Source organism: Diabrotica undecimpunctata, chromosome 5, assembly GCF_040954645.1.
Source record: "Diabrotica undecimpunctata isolate CICGRU chromosome 5, icDiaUnde3, whole genome shotgun sequence".
Lineage (NCBI taxonomy): Eukaryota > Metazoa > Arthropoda > Insecta > Coleoptera > Chrysomelidae > Diabrotica > Diabrotica undecimpunctata.
Window position 1 is genome coordinate 49,443,711 of NC_092807.1, and position 24,512 is coordinate 49,468,222.

General features: G+C 31.9%; 1 protein-coding gene and 1 long non-coding RNA gene across 3 annotated transcripts in view; both read right to left on the minus strand.

Annotated features, from left to right (window-relative positions):
• LOC140441296 (5-oxoprolinase) overlaps positions 1-24,512 on the minus strand; it is a 401,235-nt gene that overhangs the window by 286,548 nt on the left and 90,175 nt on the right. For both annotated transcript variants that reach the window (XM_072531924.1, XM_072531925.1), the window contains exons 7-8: positions 18,460-18,706; positions 10,095-10,302 (exon numbers count right to left, since the gene is read on the minus strand). In XM_072531924.1, coding sequence (XP_072388025.1) covers positions 10,095-10,302; positions 18,460-18,706 — 455 coding nt within the window. The remainder of the gene's footprint in view (positions 1-10,094; positions 10,303-18,459; positions 18,707-24,512) is intronic.
• Positions 337-3,059, minus strand: LOC140440618 (uncharacterized). The gene is made up of 4 exons (XR_011950889.1): positions 2,980-3,059; positions 618-886; positions 427-561; positions 337-370 (listed from the first exon to the last, which is right to left on the minus strand). It is a non-coding gene; the product is annotated as an uncharacterized lncRNA (long non-coding RNA).

Below are 24,512 nucleotides of genomic sequence, written 5' to 3' on the forward strand. Positions count from 1 at the left end.
TGTGATTAATACAAGTACATATTTGCTTTAAAAATGTCCACCAATAATTTCTGAATAAATTCTAATTATTAAGAATTTTTACCTGGTATTAAATACAGAAAATCGTTATGATTTGATTTATTTTCGAGAGAAACAAGTCCATGAACAATTCATTATGTACTGTAAAACAACATATTTACTTTTTAATGTCCAGACCAATATAATTTTTAAATAAATTATTAGTAAGAATTTTAACCTGGTATTAAACAAAGTCGTTATCACTTGACTTGTTTACGAGGGAAACAAGTCCATAAATCTAATACAAAACAAAGGACAAGGAGGGAAAAAAACACACAGTGGCGTTCTAAGATTTATTTATATCATCATCAATCTGCAATACAAGAAATACATTAGTGTCAATTTGGAATCATAAATAAATAAACTTACTAATCTTTAAAACTCATATAATAACTACCGGCTCTTCTTCTGGTACAAATAATCTGTAATTTATAAACCTCCCAATATATTGGGAGGTTTAAAACACACAGTGGCGTTCTAAGATTTATTTATTTCATCATCAATCTGCAATAAAAGAAATACATTAGTATCAATTTGGAATCATAAATAAATAAACTTACTAATCTTTAAAACCCATATTATTACTACCGGCTCTTCTTCTGGTACAAATAATCTGTAATTTATAAACCTCCCAATATATTGGGTTTATAGGCGCCGCTCCTTCTTGACCAAAGAGGACTCCCAAGGGGCGGCTTCTTAAATGGGAAGCTAGTCTTCGTTTTAAAAAACTTCTGATTGTTTCTAATGAGTATGAGTAAAATAAAAAATTTATTGTACACATCTGAAGTTGTTTATTGTGTAGTGACATAATTACCTTGACCTTCCATTACTGAAACAAAAAAAAAATGTGTTAAGAGAAGTAGTATAAAAATATATAGGTATATAAAGTCCCAACGTGCTTTATCATCATTCAACAAATTGTAACGAGTGGTTTTGAATACTTCAATTTACAGTAAGTGCAATTACTAATTATTAGTTTATACATATATTTTATGTAGTAGTATATTTATTAATAGATAGACAATCATTTTTACTTTATCTAGTATGTTCCTTTTCTTTATTGTATCTTATTTGTATTTACTGAGAAAAATTTATGTCAGTATCGTTTGATTTTTTATTTTAAGTTACATGAGAAAATTTTTAAGATTTCTAGTATTATATGTATTTTCTGTTGATTTCCGACATTTTCAAAGTTCCTTTTCAATAATGTTTCGCATTTGTATTTACTGAAAAATTGTATATCAGTGTTATTTGATGTTTATTTTATCTTGCATGTCAGATTCTTTAAGATTTCTAATGTTACATGAATTTTTATTTTCTATTGTTTTCAGTTATTTTTGAAATCTGTTTTATTACAGAAATAATGTATTTTGTTATTTCTAAACATAAGTAGTACAAAAATTTTACATTCATTTCAACACTTCTTTTATTAATAATAATAATAATAATAATAATACTATTTAGTCTTAATTAAATTGTAAACTAGTAAATTATTTTTGATTATAGAATATGGATCCTTTAGCAATCAATGCCAGCTGCTGCTTCGTAAGCAGAAAAGAAACTATTAGACTACAAGGTCTTCTACAAGGAGAAACGTTAAAAATCCTTAATTGCAAAATAGTGCAAACTCGATTTGGGCAAACTGTGTTGATAGAATTACAAAAAAACGTAATATTTCTCTCGAAATATACAACAGAACACATAAAACCTCATTTATTCGAATTAAGTAGCGGTAACTACGGAATTTCCTTTAAGGGACTGAAACCGACAACTTCAACCCCCCTTCAAACCCTCACCTATTTTTGAATTTAAGAAATTGTAAAGTAAGCAAATTTTATTTTTTGTTGTTGTTTTATACAGATAATATAATGAAGACATTTATAAGGAACATATAAAATTTAGTCACGTTCGCATCAAATATATATATATATATATATATATATATATATATATATATATATATATATATATATATATATATATATATATATATATATATATATATATATATATAATCTTTTCCATAAAAATGACAAAACGGAAACTAGTGACAAAAAAATAATCGAGAAACGTGAAAAAAATGAAAAATCGACCATAAGTGCATTTTTCTAAATGTATTATTCATCTTGATCCATTCAAGTATAGTTTTTACTATCTAAGCTATCTATATAAATAGAAGATAATATATAATTTTTAGTGATATGGAAAATGTTGGCTATACAATATACCTATACTTTTAACTGCAGTCATAAATAATTCGCTATTTCTTTCGCTCCTGTTTAATACATAAGAAGTCTGGATCTGTTTTGACCATGGAGATCACTCTGAAACCTGCTCTAACTGTACTAAAATGACTATATACGTTCCAAATATTTCAGTAACCCTGAACACAACAATACTACAAGATAGCATAAACTTTGATTTTTAAATCAACATGGAAAAATAATTGAGACTTTATGGACTAAACTCATAAATTGCGAATCTGGGGCAAATCAGCAGTGTATTAGTTTGATATTGTATTATATCGCAGTTTGCATAATAATATTTGGAGGAATTATATTTAATTTATGGACGAGAAGGCGAAGAAAGTCGCAACAATTTGGAGATGAAACAGGGATGATGTGCGAAATAAATTAGAAAAAGTTTTACCTTAAGTAGAGATGTAGCAGTACTGATACTGGCAATATTTATTTTATATAAAATGTATATTTTATTAAAAATTAATAGAACAATATGATTTTTATTTATTTTATACTAAGAAAAGTCTACTTCTTCTTTTAGAAATAAAGTAATTTGCAACGAAACATGAGAACATAAAACAGTAATAAAATAAACTAAGATAGCTACAAATGTGTAAATGTAAAATTTGTTTATCAGTGTAAATTATAGTAATTATATAATATAAAAATAATTCTTACTTACCAAATTAGTAGTCGTTGACTTTTGGCGTTTTGAAGACAAAATAAAATAATATTTTTTTGTTTTGTGCACCTATTTATATTCAGTTAAGGTTATTAAAAAGAATGTGATTTGCATACTAATAGTATTATTATACAATATTATCAAATATTTAAAAATTTATTGACATAATGTACGTGAACATTATGCAGTGTATAATTTCATCTTTTTCAACATTTGTTTATGGACTTGTTTCCCTAATTAACAAGTCAAATCATAACGACTTTGTTTGTTAATACCAGATTAAAATTCTTATTAATAATAATTTATTCAAAAATTCTTGGTCTAAACGTTTTAAAGCAAATATCTATTTTTACAATACTTTGAAAGGTTGATGAACTTGTTTCTCTGGAAAACATAACGATTTGCTGTGTTTAATACCAGGTAAAAATTCTTAATAATTATAATTTATTCAAAAATTATTGGTCTGGACATTTTTAAAGCAAATATGTACTTGTATAGTAATATTTAATCACAAATGAATATTATTATTAGTATACACAAAAGCCTACTTTTCATCAATAAAACAATTCTTTTCATACCTAAAGTATATGATTCTAAGAAAACTGGTATACTGACATACATACATTTTGTAACAATAAAAATAATTAGTTTTATTATTATTATAAGTAAGTATTATTTTTATTTATGTTTTATTTTTACACACACACAAACACACACACACATACACACACATACATACATACATACATACATACATACATACATACATACATACATATATACACCCCACAACGGCCGGATATATTATTCGTGATTGAAAATCCAACATAATTTTCATTCATAGCGTCCAATGCCATCACATTCTACCCCAAAATCCACATAATATTCAGAAATTTGATTCAAACCTACTACCAGCCTTCAGAATAACCCCCACAGGACCTTTTCGATACTCCAAGAACTAGTAATACGCCCCTATATAACATTCATGAATCACAGTCCCCCCATTAAATTCAAGTATTCTGATTTCATAGCCCTATCAATTTCCCCACGCTGATCCACAGACCCCTTTAAGACTACACAATCAAGGATTTTTTGTCCGTACAACGTTATTTCGCTGTATTTTTGATCGCTATTTCCCCTACTCATGGGCCCTTTGTAGGTCGGTATCTCTGCCGTCCCACTCCAGATAGCTACCACGTAATGGACGATTGACTGCTCAACCCCGTGTAAGGCCCTCCTCCTTTCTGATTTGGGTCCCCCAATATTAGGCATCACCCTTCCTATCGCAGCTGCCCTATTCGCTGCCTTCTGGGCTACCACCCGTACATGCTTTCCCCATCAACCATATTGGTGTAGCGTCACTCCCAGATATTTTACGTATTTCTTTGATGTTAGCTGGCAATAGCCTGGAATCATAATTATTACAATTGGTAGTTCATTTTTGTTTAAATGAACGAATGAATAATGTTAGTGCCTTTTGCGGTCTATTTCTCTCACGGTTTCTACCAGCAATAACTTCCTATAATTCTGCAGAAGGGCGTCGATTCCATAAACGGTGTTTTTGCACCTCTTTTGGCTAATCCGTTAGCAATTTTACTCCGGAGGTCTTGGCACCCATGAAAAGGTAAATAACTTTCCTTACTTTAGTTTATTTAATTATTCCAAGCATTTTTATTACAGTTTATTCATATCACATGTGGTTTCAGTGCTTTGATGGCTGCTTGACTATCAGATAATTTGACAATCTCTTGTCTCCGATATTTTTTTTTGTCGAACTTTAACTGGACGTATTTACCAATAGCGTGAGTTTCCTCTATTGACAATACTTGTCATTTAACCAGACTTTCTAAATGTTTAGTATAATATACTCCTATTACAGTTACTTCGACTGTAGAGGTTATCTGTCCTCCGGAAAAAACTGCGACTATTCCCTCATCCTATATATTTGATAATGTGTGCTACAACTAAAGTCGAAGTCTGGAACCCAATATATTATTACAGGATACAAACCATGAAAGCTTACATTCGTTAAATATTAAGTTGATAATGAACTTAATACTGACGAAGAAATTAAAATTTTATAAGAGAAGATTAAAAAAGTCTACTACGAGATTGAGAAAGAAAAATATATAGATAATCGAAGAAAAGACCAAATATATGAAAAGTTTAGAACGACAATATATACAATATAGTACCTGACAATAGTCACAGAAGAAAAAATATATACATTCGAGGAAGTAGTAACATTCCAGTAACTAGGAGTAACATTTCTTCTTCTTTCTTCTATGTAGGCTTTAAAGCCTGTTTCTTCTTCAATATTAGCGTCCTATATTGTTTAAATTATCGCACCATCTTTTTCTTGGTCTGCCAATAGTTCTTCGTCCATTTAGTGAAGCCGCGTTCATGCCCACAGCTGGTCCAAAGCCCGAATAAAAGAGGAGGGTTGATGGGCCAGGTTAGCATCCTATCCATTGTAAAAGAAAACAAAGCTCAAAAAACCGATTTAAAGCAACATTCACCAGGGGACCGAATATTAAGAAAGAAATCCAAGCGAAAATTATGGCTGGTAATTGTTGTATCTAATCGAAGCACGCCGATTAAGCTGTTCAAGATTTTAAGTGGAATACTTCACTACTACTATATATATATATATATATATATATATATATATATATATATATATATATATATATATATATATATATATATATATATATATATATATATATATATATATATATATATATATATATATATATATATATCTATATATATATATATATATATATATATATATATATATATATATATTTCTACTATCTTTAAAAAATAGAGAGAAACAACGTAAACTACTAATATTACTTGTTTCCCCCTTCACTTCTAATAACAACTTCATATCACCTAGGATTGCTGAATATTAAGCAGTCTATTTTTGATTTTAGTCTATGGAGTTTCAGATGGCAATAGCCATAGTTTTTATATCTTGCAGAGAAGCAGAAAGGGGCTAACAAAGTCTTAATTGTTTACTGACAATATCCCATAAGTGTCCAATAGTATCCATGTCGGGATTGTGAGGGGGCCAATTCAAAGTTTGAATATTTACCTCACTTTAATATACAGTATTGACACGTGATACGTAAGACCTTGCCTTGTCATGCATTAAGCTGAAATTATTTCCTATATATGGTGCAAAAGGAACAACGTGTTCAAAGAAACAAAATTGCTGTTATGTATCTTTCGTTCTTTAAAGAACCTCCACATAAAGATACCAAATACATTCTTGCTATCAAGGAAATTCCACCTTAAAACATCACAGGGCCTCCATTAAACAATCTCATCTTTCTTATATTGCCTGCGCATACTGCACATCTAGTTGACACATAACTCTTAAGCGGCGATTAAAACTCTTATTAGAAGTAAACGCGATATTAGTTTACGTTATGCTTCTTTTTGTTCTTAAGGATTTGTTAACTGTTGTTATTTTTTATTAGTAATTAAGTCTTGTTTAAGTTAAAACACTTGTTAAAGAATAAAACCTTCTATTTTCTTTGTTTTTAAAGATATCAGGGAAATTACTGGAATCTGGCAAAAACGGCAATTAAAAAAAAAGAAAAAAATTTATAGGAAATTGAATAGTAAATAAACAATCACGTCAAACGTAACAAAGAATTTCTACAGGCTTGTTTATTCAGGAGAAAGTCACGTGAGATTTAATTACAATTTCCTGCGTGCCTGAAAATAAAAACATTACTATCCTGTAATTCAGAAATTCTTACACTTAATTAGCAAACTAATTACAAAGAGAACAAAATGTTGGATCTAAGTATTTGGAATAAAATAATTAGAGAAACAAGAGTTATTGTAGAATGAGAACCAAATCTAAACAGTAATAGTCCAGGATATGACCGTTTTCTGCTCGGAATTCTTTTTATATGCATGGATATGATTGAAATTTTTACAGTAGGTAGAATATAGCTCAAAGATCAAAAACTACCCTATGATAATATGTCCTTTTCCTCTTAGGGTGGTTACCATCTTATCTCGGGAGTTAGAGTGGAAAATTTTCAGACGAACTTGTTTTTAGAGTTTTTTCGAAAATCAATAGTTTTTTAGTTATTCGTCACTGGAAGTTCACAAATACACGTCAAATAGCACGTTTTAAACGGTTTTTCGGGAATAACTGGAGAAAAAAAAATTATTTTTTATTATTCCCATAAACTTAATTTTAACAAAGTTACGACTGTTCGAAAGTAAAGTTTTATTCATCGAATACAAAAATTCAAACATATGATGTTGAATAAACTGAAAATGGAAATTTTTCATGGAAAACGTTTTTGTGACGCAGAATGTAACAAACCAACCTCCGCCAAAACCACTCTGGTTGAAACTATTCATTGTTCACTTACAATTTACTTCATGTATATACAATTATTAAAATCTGGACATTTAACTAGTTTAAAAGGTTTAGTTTTGAAAAAATCGAGTTTAAAATAAAGACACAATTTTCGGAATTTCTCAAAAATCCCCATTTTTCAAAATAATTTTACAACTAAAAAAAATGCTAGAATACAAAACACTGAGGACTTTTATTTTATTTTTATTTCTATGTACTAAAAATTAAACGAGATATTATTGTTTAAATATTTTATTTATGCGTTTAGCACCATCTTCCAGCTCTTTCAACGCAGCGCTTTTTCAAACGAAGAGCTCGAAAAAAATTTAATTGAAATTTTTTTACAAAATTTAAGTAAAATTGTGGATTATTCCTAGTAACAATAGTAAATCGTATTAAGATGTGACCAAAAGGTAGCGACAGTAAAATGAGGGTCCTAGTAACAAAGTCGGCAATCTCCATCATTTTGACTTTTGAGTAAAACGCAAAACAATTATACGGCTGTATTTTAGGTGATATCGAAACAAATATAGTCTAATATATAAGACAATGGCAAATGACAGCAAATGGTGAAGAAGTTTTACCTAAATTATTAACAGTTTTTTTTTTAATTGAAAAAAAAGATGGAGAATGCCAGTTTTGATACTAAGAGGTGTATATTGCCGGTTTTGATACTAAAATTCGGCAAGAACATAATAAAAGTAACATAATAAGTATTTATGTTACCTTGGAGAGTTTTACAGGTAATTTTATTTATGATAGCTCATAAAAATAAAACAGCTTTGTTTTCAGAATAATGTAATTTAAGAAACAAAATATTATATAAATATTATACTAAAATAGAAGGAAGTTATTCAAAGAACTCACAAGTTGCTTCCTCCATTTTTTCAGTATCTGGAACTGTATCAGCACTTCCTTCCTGAACTGCTAGCTGCTCTAGTTGATTATTATTAAAGATAATATCTTCAAAAAATTTAGTTCTTCCATGGTTCTCCAAGTATTTCCAAAGTGCTTGGTGAGAAGTTTATCAACATCTTTAAGCTTAAGTGAATTTACTTTTTGCAGACCACTTTCTATAATAACGGGGTCAATCATATAGATCGTACAACCTTTCTTTAAAACACTTTTAAATGTTTGCAAATCAGTTCTGTAATTAATTTCTCCTCTAATGGTAATATTTCTAGTTTTGCATTTTCTTAGGAAAAAGCGCTTTGTATTTTTAAAAGAAAAATGCCATGTACCAGTGGGTCTAAAAACACTTGAGATTGTTTCTTTCCAATTAAACACTTTGCAATTTTGCCCTAAGTGAGTAAGTGTAGCTATTTTTGAAAACAATTTCAAATACGTTTTTGGGTGCGATATAACTTCCAGTTTTTTAATATCTTTCTCAATATTACCAAAGACCCTATCAGCTGGCAAGAAAGAATGGCCTACCACCGAAAAAATTACCTCGATGTTTTGTACATGTGTTGGTGTTCTTGATGAAAGCCATTTGCAACACATTCCAATTAGCGTAGTGTTCTTATTTTGGCCACTGCAGCCATCTGCCATTAGTCTAATGGTGGTTACTTCAGAGTGAAAGTCAATTTTGTTAAGCCTGTCAAAAACGGCGGAAGAAATTTCGTTGGAACCTTTCTTATGAATTTTTCTTTCAACAATCAATTTTTTTTTCTCTTCTTCATCTATAGATCTTTTAATTTTTTCTGCAAACTCAATGCATAGGGAACACATATCCGTACGGGGAGTAGTAAAGCTAAGGTTGTACTTAGTATTAAAAATCATTCTAAAGTATGATGGTTTTACTCTCTACTCTGGAGAACACTGATTAATATACATTTGGAACATCTTTTGTATTGACAAATCAGAAGAAAGGTAGCGCATACGTGTGGAAGAACGACAATAATGCGATTCAATACTTTTAAAAGTATTAATAAATTTTTGAACTGATTCTTGTTTTCCTTTAAAATTTGAAGTTTTTCTGTCACCGCCTCTTTTTTCCTTTGGTGCTTCTCCTGTTTTTAAAAATGATTTCATAATGTAGGTGAGGCGATGTTTCGTAATATTTAGTATGTTTAAAAAAGCTTTCTGGCACACTGGAATATTTTGCTTTATTACACTATTCCGTACAAAGCATTTCACAGACGTTGTTTTTGCTTCATGTCTAGAGTTTTTTGGACGGTGACGTTTAGGTAGTTGAACTGTACAAAATTTTAGGATAAAGTTCATGGAGATTGCCGTGTTTGATTCTTAGGCTAAATTTATATGCTATTTTATAGGCGGATAATGCCGTTTTTGATTCTTATTCTCTTTATTTATGTATAGTGTTTTAAAATACGAACAATTTGGTGTAACTAACTCAATTTTGGTAAAAAGTGGAGATTGCCGACTTTGATACTAGGACCCTCAAATAACAACATTTAAAAACTCTTTCGTCGAAGCTACTATCCGCGAAATTATTCTATTCGGTTTTTCGATGCGTTTCGATGTGAACCAGTGTTTTTCGTTACCGTTAAGTGCGAGCTGGCTCATTTGAATACACAAATATATTAAATTGCCGATCTACTGGTGCGTTTCGTTGCGGGCCGGTCCGGACAAATGCGCGCTTACCTTTAATAAAATGAGATTTAAATTGTATGTGTTTTAGAGAAATATGTATTTCATAAATAAATCCGATGTTTAGCTATAAGAAAAAGGGGTCGAAATATATCACCAAAATACATACCTGCATATTTGTGTACAAATACGGTTGACATTCCGAGAGATCTCGCAATAGCACAAGCGTGTTGACCACCAGCTCCACCAAAGCAAGCTAAAGCATGACGTGCAGTATCATAACCTTTAGCTTGAGTTAAAGCTCTAATAGGTCTACACATAGCTTCATTAGCTACTCTTACAAATCCCATCGCCACTTCTTCAATAGACATGCTCTCCTACAAAATAATCAAAATCAGAAATATGTTCCAAAAAAGGTTTAAACAAAAATTTTATGGATAGTATAATGTCCATTTCGAGGATATCTTGTTATTGAAATTAAGAAAACATACAATTGTAGTAAACTGATTTCTCAGTCCCTCCACGAGTAGATTTCGTCTAACTTAGCTGAAAAATAGTTGCTTTTTATCTAGCATGCCTTAATTTATCCATTTTTGGATCTAATCCTTCCATTTTCTGCATCTACTGTTCACATAAACATCTACGACCTATATCCAGTGCTATTGCTAAATCAATATAAATTATGATAAAAACCTGCTGGATCAATTTATTAAATGTAGTTTTCTATCAAATATATCGAACTAAAAAAAATTTATACTGTTAAAAAATGTAAATAGTATAAAAATTTTGACAGTGTTAATGTTATTGGTACGAAATATAGTATAATGTTACCTTCTTCAATAGAAGAGAGAAAAGTAATTACAGTCCAACAGCTGAATATTTGCACAACTATTCACGAATTATTTTTTATATTACGTCTCTTTCCTACTAACATAAACTATAATGATGAACTTAAGCCGCCTGTCTATACACAATAGCATACATCGAACAAAGACAGTCATAGGATGATGGTCGGTAATTGATTCACCTACTGGTAATTGTTTTATTTTGGCAGCGTTTGTAGTGTGTTCATAAATTATTTTCGTGTCGTTTAATTATTCAATCCTTTGTCGTACTTTGAATATACATATTTTTTATCAAACAATTGTTATAACGACTAACCGTTACCTTCGTGTTCGTTTATTAGGGTTAGAATTAATTTATTAGCTAATGACGAATAATATAATACTTATTTCAACATCTAAATTGACATTTAGTTAATTAAATATGGTTAAAACTACATCGACGAAGTGATATAATTTTTTTTTTGTTTTTTATTTTTAGAGTATGCCTGGTAAACCATTTGTTTCTCAAGCACAACAACCTATGTTAAATGTGTTTGAATAAGTTAAATGAGTATTTCGAATTAGAAAAAACTGAATGGAGGAACTTTAGAGCCATTTTTATCTGTTCAACAGGTAAAATATTGAAATTTATGTAAATACAACCAAGCTATCTGAGGGATCAAAAATGGCAGTGCGAAATACAGTATATGATATGTACCAACAAAGAAAGTCCTAATTTCTGAATCTGAATTTTCATAAAATAGAAGGTATTTTTTAATCACTACTTTATATAAATATATGATCCAAAAAAATTGATAAAAGCAGTTTGATTAACTTTATGCTAAATCCATTGATTAATATTAAGTCAATTTTCTTGTGTTTTTTAATTTGACACTTTTTACAGTTTTATAAAAACAAACTATTTATTTTTTTACATTGAACTGGTTAGAACAATGCAATTTATTCTGTACTTATCTGGTGTTATACATCTATTAGAATTTTATTTAAATAATTGGGATATAAATACGAAAAAGACAATAATCGAAGAGCATTAATTGAGCGCAACAGTATTACTTCTTTAAGAGCCAGGTCCCATCGCAAATACATGAAAAATCTTAATAGTGTTCATCCCAGAGACCTTGTTTTTTGGAGGAAACGTGGATTTATTCAAAGGAAAATAAAACAAACTGGATAGTAGAAATATTTTTAAATATTAATCAAATCAAACCAAATCATTATTTGGAAATAACACAGTTTCATGGCAAGGCAAGCGTGTTAAAAGTATACGTAAGCCAGAATGGTATGCTGGTAAACATTTTATAATTGTTCATGCTGGTCCTTCGAAAGAATTTGGTACTGAAGCAAGTTTATTATTTTGCTTAAAATCTAAAGTAACTAATTATCATGTAGAAATGAACAATGAAATTTTTACTAAATGGTTAAGTGAACAATTAATTTCCAATTTAAAAAGCCATGAATAATTCGCTCTCCGACTTCGTTAGTGCCATAACCCTAAAAAAATGGAAAATTGTTTTTTTGGCCTAATATGTTCATTTAGGTGTTGTTTTCATTGTGCAATAATTTCATATAGGTAATTTAGTTATCTTCACTTTCACTGCCATGAGAAGCATAACGTGATGCACGGGTAATATGACTTTACAGCCACGAGAATCAAATATCGATTCTCACGCATCACAAATTATAAAAGCTGCGAGAAGCAGTTTTGGTCTCTCATATCAATGTATCGTTAAGGCAGTTTAAAAATAGACGGCTGTAAGCAACAGAAACTCTATTTGGCCTCTGAAATATGTTAACCAATGTTTCATTCTCACAGCCTGAAAAGTGGGTTACTGATAAAAACTGTATACTCAAGTCAACTATTATTTATTTATTTTTTAACGAAAATTATCATTTTCATACATTGTTATTTTAATAAGAAATTAACAAAAACTTTATTTATTAATAAAAATTGCAAAATTTTAAAAGTTATGTTTATTTTGTACATTTGTGTATTTCAAAAAAACAACTCAAACAATAATGCTTATTACATTGTGTACAAAGATATCTTGACTGAGGAGTTTTCAATTGAGCGTTTTTTCGTCCAGTTTTAGCAATATTTTCATAACAAACAACACACCTTCGACGATTACTGAAACCTACGTCTTCCAACAAATGACTGTCGTTAGGATTAGGGTTTTGTTGAATGGACTTTACTAGGCTTACTACAAGGTTCTCTTTGAATTTTGTTATAGTCATTTTCTCATTTGAAACTTCTTGGTGTAATATATACGAATTTACTAACGTAGTACCCACAAGCAGTTCAATTGCTAACTTTCTATACCACTTTACTCCCTTTCTCAATGAGGTGGTGTATGTTTTCATTTGGTCAGACATATCGATGTATATTTTATGTTTATTGTAGTCAGTTACAACTTTTGGCTTTTGGCTGTCTTCTGTGAGTTCGGCAGTGTGTTTTGTACTTAGAGTATAAACATCGCGTTTGTCTTTCCATTTTTGAATCACCACTCCTGTATTACTTTCAGCTGCAACTGTTTGTCCTTTTTGCAATTTTGTATCAATTATATGTTTGGGATTTAATTTTCGGTTGATTCTTAGAGTTCCAACTAAATGAGTGTTTCTGTTCTGTAATTTATGGGCTAGAGAAATACTGGTGTAATAATTATCTGTATAAATTGTACGTCCCTTATCCAGTAGGTTATTAGACAAAGTCAGTACTACATTTTCAGAGGACTATTGATTTGGTAGTTTATCCTTGCCACAATAAATTTGGAAGTTATAGGTGTATCCTTTTTCGATGCATAATTTGTACAGTTTTATACCAAATTTATATCTTTTATTACCGAATATATTGCCGAAAACTCAACCGTCCTCTAAATGGTATTAATGATTCATCTATACATATATTCTCTTTGGGAACAAGATGTTTTTGAAAATTTTTTATCAACAGGTTTGTCAAAGGAGAAATTTTTTGTAATCTATCATCTGTTACTATTTCGTTGTTATGAAAATGCCATGTCTTGAGTAATAATTGGAAACGGTTGCAAGGCATAAAATTTTTCATTTTATTATCGTACAGACTACTTTTAGACCAATAACTTTCAATTGTAGGAAAACGACATAAGCCCATCCAAATCAAGATCCCAATAAAACATTTTATTTCCTCAACATTTGTATCACGCCATTCAGAAATTCTGGCATCGGTTAATTTTACAGTACTTTTTAGCTGATTTGCATACCTGTTTGTTTCCGTCACCATTAATTCCAATACCTCGTCAGTAAGAAATAACTCCTATAACCTTTATCAAAATATTCACCGTGTAGTTCTGCTTTTACACCATCTATTTCAGTGAAATCAAATAATTTCATATACTGTCCACTCACGTCTTTCCACGATAAATTCGCACTATTATCAATGTGTTCACTTTCTTTATCCTCATCTTCACTTTCTTCTAAATTGTTTTCAATAACATTATTTATTGTTTCCATTACACTATCAGATATATTTCTTGATGTGCCAGAAGTACCTACTTGGTTGATTTATTAATTTTACTTTTTTTTTAATTGGTTCATTATCTAAAGAACTATCAGAATTACTAGGGAGAAACTCATCATCAGAATCTTCAAATGGTTCATTATCTTTATCTGAAAGATATTCCTGCCACAGACGATTTAATTTTTCTTGTTCTTTTTCGTAATTCATTTTCACAGTATAAAGATTTACACAAAATACTCAGAGAAATCGACTAACACCTACGGGCTAACGCTTGGAAATGAATAATATCCATTTATAGCGATATTTGCGAAATTGCATTTTTGCAAGAAATGACTCATCTTGTGGGAATGGGCATAATATTGTAATAAACGATATTAGATAACAAGACCGCGTGAATTATATGGACTTGTTTTTGTGTGAATCGGCATATGATGCACACGGCTGTAATAAACGATATCAGCCAACAAGGCCGCGTGAATCATATGGTGATTCTCATCTCCAACAAACGCAAATTAACGTTTTTTTGAAAAGAAACGTGTAAATATATGCTTTGTTTTTAATTGTGTGTGTATATAGAGGGGAAAATATTTACGGCCAGAAGGACCCTCTTTTTCTCACTATGGTGGCAGTGTAAGTGTTAAAACCAAGATATCGCGCCTATGTCGTTATGACATTTTCCGGTGTTGGCGCTCCCTGCGACAGCAAGGTCGCCACAAGACAGTTTACGTTACGCTGTGGTCGAGAGTAGATGTGCGGTAAGTAGATTAATTTTTTTAATATTGCCCTAACATGTGATCATGCATTTTTTAACCAAGAAAAATTACTCAAGTAAAACTTCTCTAGTGCCTTAACCTGTATGGCAGTATATATAATATGGCAGTAGTGCAAATTTAAATTGTGGGTTTGTGTGACACAGTCGACGTTGCTGACTGCCCTAACTTGTGTTATGGCTGTAATGCGAACTTGATTAGAAATAGATTTCCGACGGTAGATAATTTGCAATACTTTTACATTATGTGCTAAGGCGTTACTGTAGGATAGCTATAATTGATCTATGCTGAGATAATACGTTATTACTTATTATTATTAGTCGTTTAAAAGTCGTGAATTTAAGAAAATCTTGAAACTGAGTTTTTAATAGCTGTATATAGCTTAATACGGAGTTGGCCCTTCACTGTTCATTGAGTCAGAATTTCATTTTAACACATTGGATTATCACATTCCTTAATACATGGGCTGTCGTGTTGTATAAATACATTCAGCAAACATAATTAGTATTTTCCTTCCTATTTCTTTAGCACAATGAATACCAATTCAAGAACCGCCTTGATGCTGCGCCTAGTTCGCGACAATTCCGTGCAATATGAAGTAGTAAAGGACGGTGATAATTCTATAACGTCAGAAATTGAATTTGATGGCCCTGGTTACATTGAGTGCATGGAAGGCGTACGTGGTAAGTGCATATCTAAGGACTAATAATCAGAGATCTTTCGAAACCATAACACCGGATGTACAGTTTAAGTTTAACTCTGGCATTTTTTGTTTTGTAGGTACAAGAGAGGCTATAAATCCTGAAACCGTATCCACCCAAATTTATTGTGAGACTATGTCACCTCGGGGGAACAAATAAGGGTCTAACCACCTTCTGATATCCCCGGGTGCTCTGTAGAGGGCTTCGGAGTTAACGTCGAGAGCTCCTCTACTTAAGTCTATTTTCGGGTTCTGGACTTGGAAAATATTTATCTTCGGTGTCTTGCATTGAAAAAGGCAAGATATTTCTTACATGACAATTTCTTCGTCGAAATAAAACAAGTTAAGTTGAAACAATTCTCAGCCACAGAGTATGAAAAATAAATGCAGGAAGCAGAGCCCCGAGAGCACTAAGCTCTCGGAGAGCCCGTGAGGGACTGACCTGAAAATCGCCAATATTTATATGCGCTGTTCGAGCGATAAATAGGGATTGCCAGGTCAAGAGCCAATGGGAAAATTCGAGGCGGGGCGATGCGCATCGAAATGCGCACTAGTTCACAGACTATGGCATTCGATGACAACTAATACCCGTATAGAAAGACATGGAATTGAACATTTTGAGACCGAATCAACTATGGAAAATCGTGGAATGGAAGGAGACGGAGTTCATTCTGTCATGGAAAAACAGGTAAGGCGACACCTAAAATGTGGACCGATTTATATACCTCAGCAATATGTGACTCTAATTAGAGAAGCAAAGAGGACCGGAAAACCATTTGAAGTGAAAGAACTCATGCAGATTTTTATGATTTCAAGGCACTCCAAAAACAAATCGGTACCAACTTTGATGTTGATGAAGCTGGCCAGAAACATAAGCTTACTGAAATCAAGATTGCAAGGTACGAAAGGCCGGACTACTATTTAATAGCTACTTCGTACGAAGACATAGATGAAATAAAAAAAGTTTTCTTCAAACAGCGACAAAGCGACAAAAAACCTGTCAAATTATTACTGACGCATGCCTACAAGAAAAAAATTATATTGACGAAAGGAAAAAACGTGATAATGAAGACTTACTTAGTCAGCTAGTCATTCCCGAAGCTTATGGTCCCATTTTAAGAACTATTTTGAAGTCACGAATCATCTTATCATTTTAAACAATTATTACAGTGTTTAGATTTTTAGAATAATATCCTCATTTGTATATGTATAAAATGACAAATTTAGTTTATTAATTACAGTACAATATATTGACCAATATTTTACAATTTTGCAGTTTTATTTCGTTTAATGTTCAAGAAAACGATGTCTATCTCAATGAATTAATACATGTTCATAGGCCCTAAGCCTTGAATTTTAATTATGGGCGCCTCAGCAATAGCGCCTTATCATATTTTAAGGGTGAATTTCAGGGTAAAGCAATGTCAATAACCGAAAATAAATACAAGTATTACATAGCTACATAAGTATATAGGCAACATGAGTGCAGAATTTGTTTAACTTAGATACTGTAGTTCCAGAGAAAAAAAATAAAAGTTCACATAAAATTTTGTTTTTACTCTTCTGAAAAGTTTGCGATTTCGGGGTTATGGCACTAACGAAGTCGGAGAGCGAATTGTGATTTATAATGCCCCATATCACAGTGTTCTTTTAAAAAAGCGAGCTTCCATTGTTTCAACTAGAATGAAAATTATTACCTGATTGACAACAAATAAGATCAAGAATGTTGCAAAACTTACAAAACCTAAATAAATACAAATTGCAAAAATGGACAAAAAAGAGGATGTGTATATATAATTGATGAGCTACTAAGAAAACACGGTCATGACGTGTGGAGAATCCTTGTCACTGCGAATTCAATGCTATGGATTAATTTGGGCAAACTGCAAGTCATATTACAATAAGTATATTAGTAGAGATGAACAATCGGATAGCGCTTTTATAAATATGTGGAAAGAGGCACTAACTAAACCAATGTAACAGAGAAATTTGAGAAAAAATTTTGTGAGACATACTCATGCAATTATTAAAAAGTGCTATATCCGAGAAAATAATATGGTTGACATTAACATTCAACTAATGTTAATACACTGATAATATAAGTAGCTCAGATTCTGATAGTGAAGAAATCTTAAATTTATGATTTATGAATACGATGCTTTAATATTTAAAATAAATTAATTTTTTAGCCAGCTCAAAAGTGTTCTATTTTTGCATTTTAGTCTTATTAGGTTTATTACAGTTTTAGTCATTTTGTATGAATAATATCTGTTACTCAAAGTTCTTCGATCTTGAATCCATCTCCTCACCAGTAGTAAAAACAACATTTCATAGTTAATTTTAGTCATTAATTAACTATGTAAACCACATTTAACACTAAATGAACAAAATGACCAAGATGATGGTGCTCTAAGGTAGATTTTTATTAAGTTTTTAGACCATAACCCATATATTTGCTTATATGCAATGAAAACACTTTAATTTCTGATTACTACGGTTTAAATATTTATTTGCTGTAGATGTTATTGGACAACCTGTAGGTTTCCAAAAATTTGAAAATCGTGTTCATAAATATATACTCAGTTTTAATATTAACCATTTTGTAATTCTTATAACCGACATAATTGTGGCTCACACGTTTTGGTTTATTTGATCATATATACCATATGACGAAAATGTGCAAAGATCCAACGGATAACACATACAGTAAAAAGGAGCTTGCTTACCTTATTCTTACTATCTTTTTGAAGAAACGCATTAATATCGTTTGCTAACTTTAAAAATTCTGTAACAGTTTGTTCTTTATCTAAAGGGGAATCTTCATTAGGTCCAAAAATATTAGGAAAATATTGTGGTAACAACCTTCCTAGAGCAAGATTTGCATCGGTTACAGTTAAAGGTCCACCTTTTTTATAACATACTGGTCCTGGATGTGCACCTGCTGATTCTGGACCCACGACGAACATACCTGATCTAAAATAATAGTTATATGTACTTAAGTCTAGATTGATGGTATCTCGTTATGATCTAAAATTTTACAGAAATCTATTAAGATTTGTTCTTTATATCGAATTATTATGTATAAACTTTTTATAGTCTTAACCACTGTATAGATTATTATCAGACACTTTGCAGTATTTATTGGAAGACCTTGGGACCAGAAGGGGACATGCCACAATTTCGTCAAAAATGAGTTAAAGTAGAAATCGCACACTTTAAAACCAGATTAATGTCCCAAACAGAAAATTTCAGCTGTTTTCTCATAGATAGCGCCGCTGTAGTAAGTCCAGTTGTATCACCATTACATTATATTGCAACAGAAGGAGATAAGCCACAGTAGTAATCAAAATGGCGGCGGAATATTCTTGTGCACGTAAACGGAAAATAGACTTTTCTGCGTTTGATTCTGAACACAGTGACCAAGATCCGTTTTTAAATGAAAGCAAAGATGAAAAAGACTACACAGTGTCTGGAAGTAGCAGCGATTCGGAAAATGTAAACGTAGGAACGGTAAGTTTATTCAATGTGTGGCTTGTCCCCTTATGTTCTATGTTTCGAACCTTAGAATATTGGGATTGTGCTAAAGGTTTTTTGTGGCTTATCCCTTTTAGTAAAATACCTATTTGATTGCAGTAAAGTGAAGAGATTTATACTCCAGAAAAGATTTATACTCAACGACATAAAAAAATTAAGCGCAAGACTATAAGAAATCTAGGTTGTTAACATATAAATACCAAAAGAACATATGTTAGACAGCATATTTATTTAATACCAAAATATACAAGTTGTTTGGGAAAGTATGAACTATTTTTTTTCATATTTTTACTATTAATATTTTTCTTTTAGTGTACTATAATGTGATCTAATTCAATCCTGTATTCTAGCGACTTTGTTAAAATATATTGCTTCCTGTTATTTCGTAAAATTGTTAAACTGGCTATCTCATTTATTATGTTTTAAGTACGGAGAATTTGACTTCTTTTGTTACTTTTGTGTCGCCAATACACACAAGTGTACGGTTTCGTATTACGGTCACAATTAACTTAAATTATCGCCATTCAAAATCGCAATACAATAGGGTGATTTATGGGTTTACCCTCTTGCTACCGACCACCTCGAAGCGTGGTCAGAGGGTGGTTTCTGACGATTTCAAGACGACACTCACGCTTCATCCCAAGACAGCGAACCAAACACATCTAGTTTGATTGGTTTCGTATTATTAGCCTCGGCGTCCTGGGCGTCGTGATGCACCGCTACCAAATCTTTAGCCTGTTACGAATATATCAATATTTCAGAAGGTAAGTCTATATTCTTTGTACAGACAACAATAATGAGTAAGACCAGTTAATTTCTTAATTTATTTACAGTTGTATTTGCTATTTTTCGCTAATTTATTTACAAACAAAATATTGCATTTTTTCTTTATTATTATTTATCTAATATCATTTAACCAGCGACCTCTTAAGTTTTATACAAAACACAAGTCATTACAGGCAAAAAAACTCAACAAAAGTCTACCTAGATTCCGATCTGTCAATTTCCAGTTTATACCATGATTTTTATCTTGAATGGTGCCGCCAAAATAATTTTCTGACAGTAACCCAAGATAAATATAGGCACATATTCTGCTCCAAGTTTAATATAGGCTTTAAGTTACTTAAGAGCGATACCTGTCAAGTATGTGATGCAATGAATATAAAAATTAATATTGAAGCTGACAAAGAAACTGCAAAGACATTGAAAATTGATTTTGAGTTATATCAAAGACGTGCTCAGGCCATGCAGGTTCTAATGACACAGGACACAGAGGAGACTGAAGCTACGGGAAATGCAATGGTTATCAGCTTTGACTTACAACAGGCTATGCCAGTGCCAAATTTAACAGAGAGAGCAGCGTTCTATTCAAGAAAGGCATGGGTTTAAAACCTCTGCATCCATGACTGTATTAGTGAAAAGGCCTACATGTAGGCCTAGTAAAAATATTGTCAAGCGAGGTGGCGATAAAATTGCCAACATTTTCGAACTAATAGACTCACTGCTGATAAGCTTATAGTGTACACAGATAACTGCAGCGGCCAAAACAAAAATTGGTCTCTAATTTGTTTATTGCAACAGCTTACTGTAAAAGGCATCTTCACTTCTATTGAGGACAAATACTTGGTAGTAGGACATACAAGATTACCATGTGACCGTGATTTCACAGCAATTGAAAAGTATAAGTGTCATCGATTAAAACAAGTGTATACTCCAGACGATTGGTACGAAGCAGTGAGAAAATGTCAAAGAAAAAACTGCATTGAGGTGATCGTATTGAAACAATTTGATTTTTTCTCTTTTAAATAATTACAAAGCGAGATTACGAAAAAAGCCTTACAGATGACAAAGGAAAAAAGTAACTTTTCCAAAATATCAAGCCTCAAGTTTTTATCTGATCAACCTAACATAATGTATATCAAAAATATTGTAAATGAAGGCTATAAAGCAGTTAATATTGGGAAGAAAGGTTTAAAGAAGGCAATTTTACTTTCCAGGGATTTGAAATCAAAATACAGTGGACCTATTCCACTTAACAAAAAAAAATTGAAAATATTTCTCAGCACTTACAGTTTATTCTTTTCTAAATAACTTTTCTAAAAGTTTATGAAGAATTTGGTGCTTGCCAACTGATTCTACATTGAACATTTGGACGACTTTTCAGATATTGAAAATATTTATAACTGAATTTTTAATTGTTTATTTTTTAGAATATATTTTTTTATAAAAAAGGGCCTCATGTTTTTTCGGAAAATGATTAAAAACTCAAAAATCATTAAATAAAAATTTGTGTTACTTTTATTGTTTATTTAATAACATATTTCCAAACGAGTGTGGACCTTACTTCCGAGAAAAATGTAAAAATTGGATTTCAGGATTTGAAAATAAGTTTAAAATGATGTTTTCTCCAAAATATTGTTTGGTGAAATGTCCCCTTCTGGTCCCAAGGTCTTATCCCAATCCGAGTGTTATTAAAAAAACTCGAAGCAGGAGAGGATATTCCAGAGGAGTTGAATCTATATTTACATGTCCTCCATTTTCAAAAAAGGTGACAAAAGATCACGAAATAACTATATAGGGATCAGTCTAATGCCTTCAATAGTACGAATCTTTTCCACGGTAATAAAAGAAAAAACGGAACAACACATGGACCGTTATGGCGAAGAACAAGCAGGATCTGAAAAACCAGATTGTGTCTAGATAATATATTCATCATAAGGACAGAGGATAGAAAAGAAAAAAAATATTGAAATGACCTTTATGGAAAGCATGTGGAAACAACTATAGGAAGCAATGAGAAAAACAATTTTTAGAGAAAAATCGGTGAATTTAACACAAATCCTAGAAAAAAATAGAAGTGCAAATAAAGTTAGGCAATGCAATAACAAAAACAATCACTGCAACAAAAGGTATCAAACAGGGATGACGTCTATCACCTACACTTTTTAACGTATATATAGAACAGGCTTTGAAGAGATGGTCTAAAAAATGCGGAACAATGGTCATACCAGTACAAGAGAATGGAATATATTTATAAATATATACATATATATATATATATATATATATATATATATATATATATATATATATATATATATATATATATATATATATATATAGATATATATATATATATATATATATATATATTTATAAATATATAAATATATATATATATATATTATATATATATATATATATATATATATATATTTATATAGTACAAGAGAATGGACTCAAGATAAATATGTGTAAAATCAAATACTTACGTATTGGATCCGAGGTTACAGATTTAAACTTACGTTTAGAAGAAGAAGCTGTTAAGAGTTGTATGACTTTTAAGTATTTAGGATCAATGATAAACCAAGATGGTACTTGTATGAAAGATCTAGAAATGAAAATATCAAGGGTAAACAAAGTTACGAAAGCACTCCATGGAATGATATAGAACAACACTCTAGCCGAAGAAAACACTATTACCCTATTTTGAGCGTAAGTATGGCCACAGTATGGAACAGTTGAACTGGACTGTATAAGAAGATGTCCAAAAATCACCAGAACAGAGGAAATATGTAACAGAATGAAAGTAGAATTCTCAATTACAAAAAAGTTGGAAAACATAGCTCTGCAGTGGTACGGGCATGTACAAAGAATGCCAGAGCACAGTTGTGTCCACAGTTGTGTAAGCACAGTCCAGTAGACCTATAGAAAATGCTATGATAGATAGAGACCTCAGAGTGTCATCGAGTGCTTTAGTCTATGGCCTAGTGCGCCATCCTATGTGCACCGCCCGATGCGCACCGCCCAGTCTCTAATCCTTCCTATTGGCCAATCGACCTTGAACTCCCTAATATCGCTACAATACGTGTATAAAAGTAAGCGATTTTCAGGTTAGACAGTTCAGTCACTTACGGGCTCTCCTAGAGTCACCAGCACTCTAGGGGCTCTGCTCCTTCTACAACTTTCAGACTCTGAGTGTGATCTATTCTACAACTACAATTGGTCTTTTTATTTTAGTTTATCATGTAAGAAATAGCTTGTCGTTTCAAGGCAAGCTATACCAAACCAAATAAATCGAATAGTCCATAGCAAAGATGGACTTAGTAGAGGATTCTCAATCTGCTATTCTTCACAAAGGCGGTTCGACCCCTTTCTCCGACGAGATGATATGGCGCCCAACAGTCTTTACGATCTCATGCCCAGTTACAGAAAGGGCAACACTGACGAATGCACAGTGTGCTGGATTCAAGAAGATAGCGGGGAGAACCATGGGATGTTAGAGTGTTAAGTCTAACACTCCACCATCGAGAACTTGTGTAGACCTAATGGCTTTAGTGTACCAGATATCTTCGACGAGTTAGTATTCTTCGACGCTAAAGGCCCCAGAAGCTAAGGAAGTCCCCCGAGTAGGCCAGTCACTGCTTATTTACAAAGATGTGGTCCAAGTTACCACATAGGCCCAGATACACTCGACTACGAAACTCCGCGGGGTATAGCAGATGGGATCCAGATGGCTAAGAAGAAGATGAACCCGCCGACGTAGTTGGCACACCGACCGAGAATGATACCTGCAGGAGAAGAAGATAATCTCACCAGCACCGGTCCCTGGAAGTTGTCGTAAGTGTCTGTTGTGCTGTACTCATTGAACAATTTACTAATTGTATTTTTTTAATGTTTTCCTAATTTGTATTCTTATGTATTTTTTCTTAATAATTTTTTTTCAGCCACAGAGTCTCCAGAGGATGGGGATGTCATCGAGTGCTTTAGTCTGTGGACTAGTGTGCACCGCCCAGCCTCTATTTCTTCCTATTGGTCAATCGACCTGGAAATCCCTAATATCGCTACAATACGCGTGGATAAAAGTAGGCGATTTTCAGGTCAGACTGGTCAGTCCCCCACGGGCTCTCCTAGAGTCACTCACTCTAGGGCTCTGTAAGAAATAGCTTGTCATATTTAAGGCAAGCTACACCAAACCAAATACATCGAATAGTACATAGCCAAACACGGATTAGCAGAAGATTCTTCACCTGAAACGGTCGAAGCCGTCTGCAGAGCGTACAAGAACACAAAGGCGGTTCGACCCCTTTCTCCAACGAGACGACAAAAGAAGGTGACTGGGAAAATGGAGTGCTGTGAAGGAAGAAAACGGGAACTCATATCGAAAAAGAGCCGAAGTAGTACAAGAAGGAAGTGGTAAAGAAATGTATGGAAAGACTAGAAGAAATATTAAATGTATTTTAGA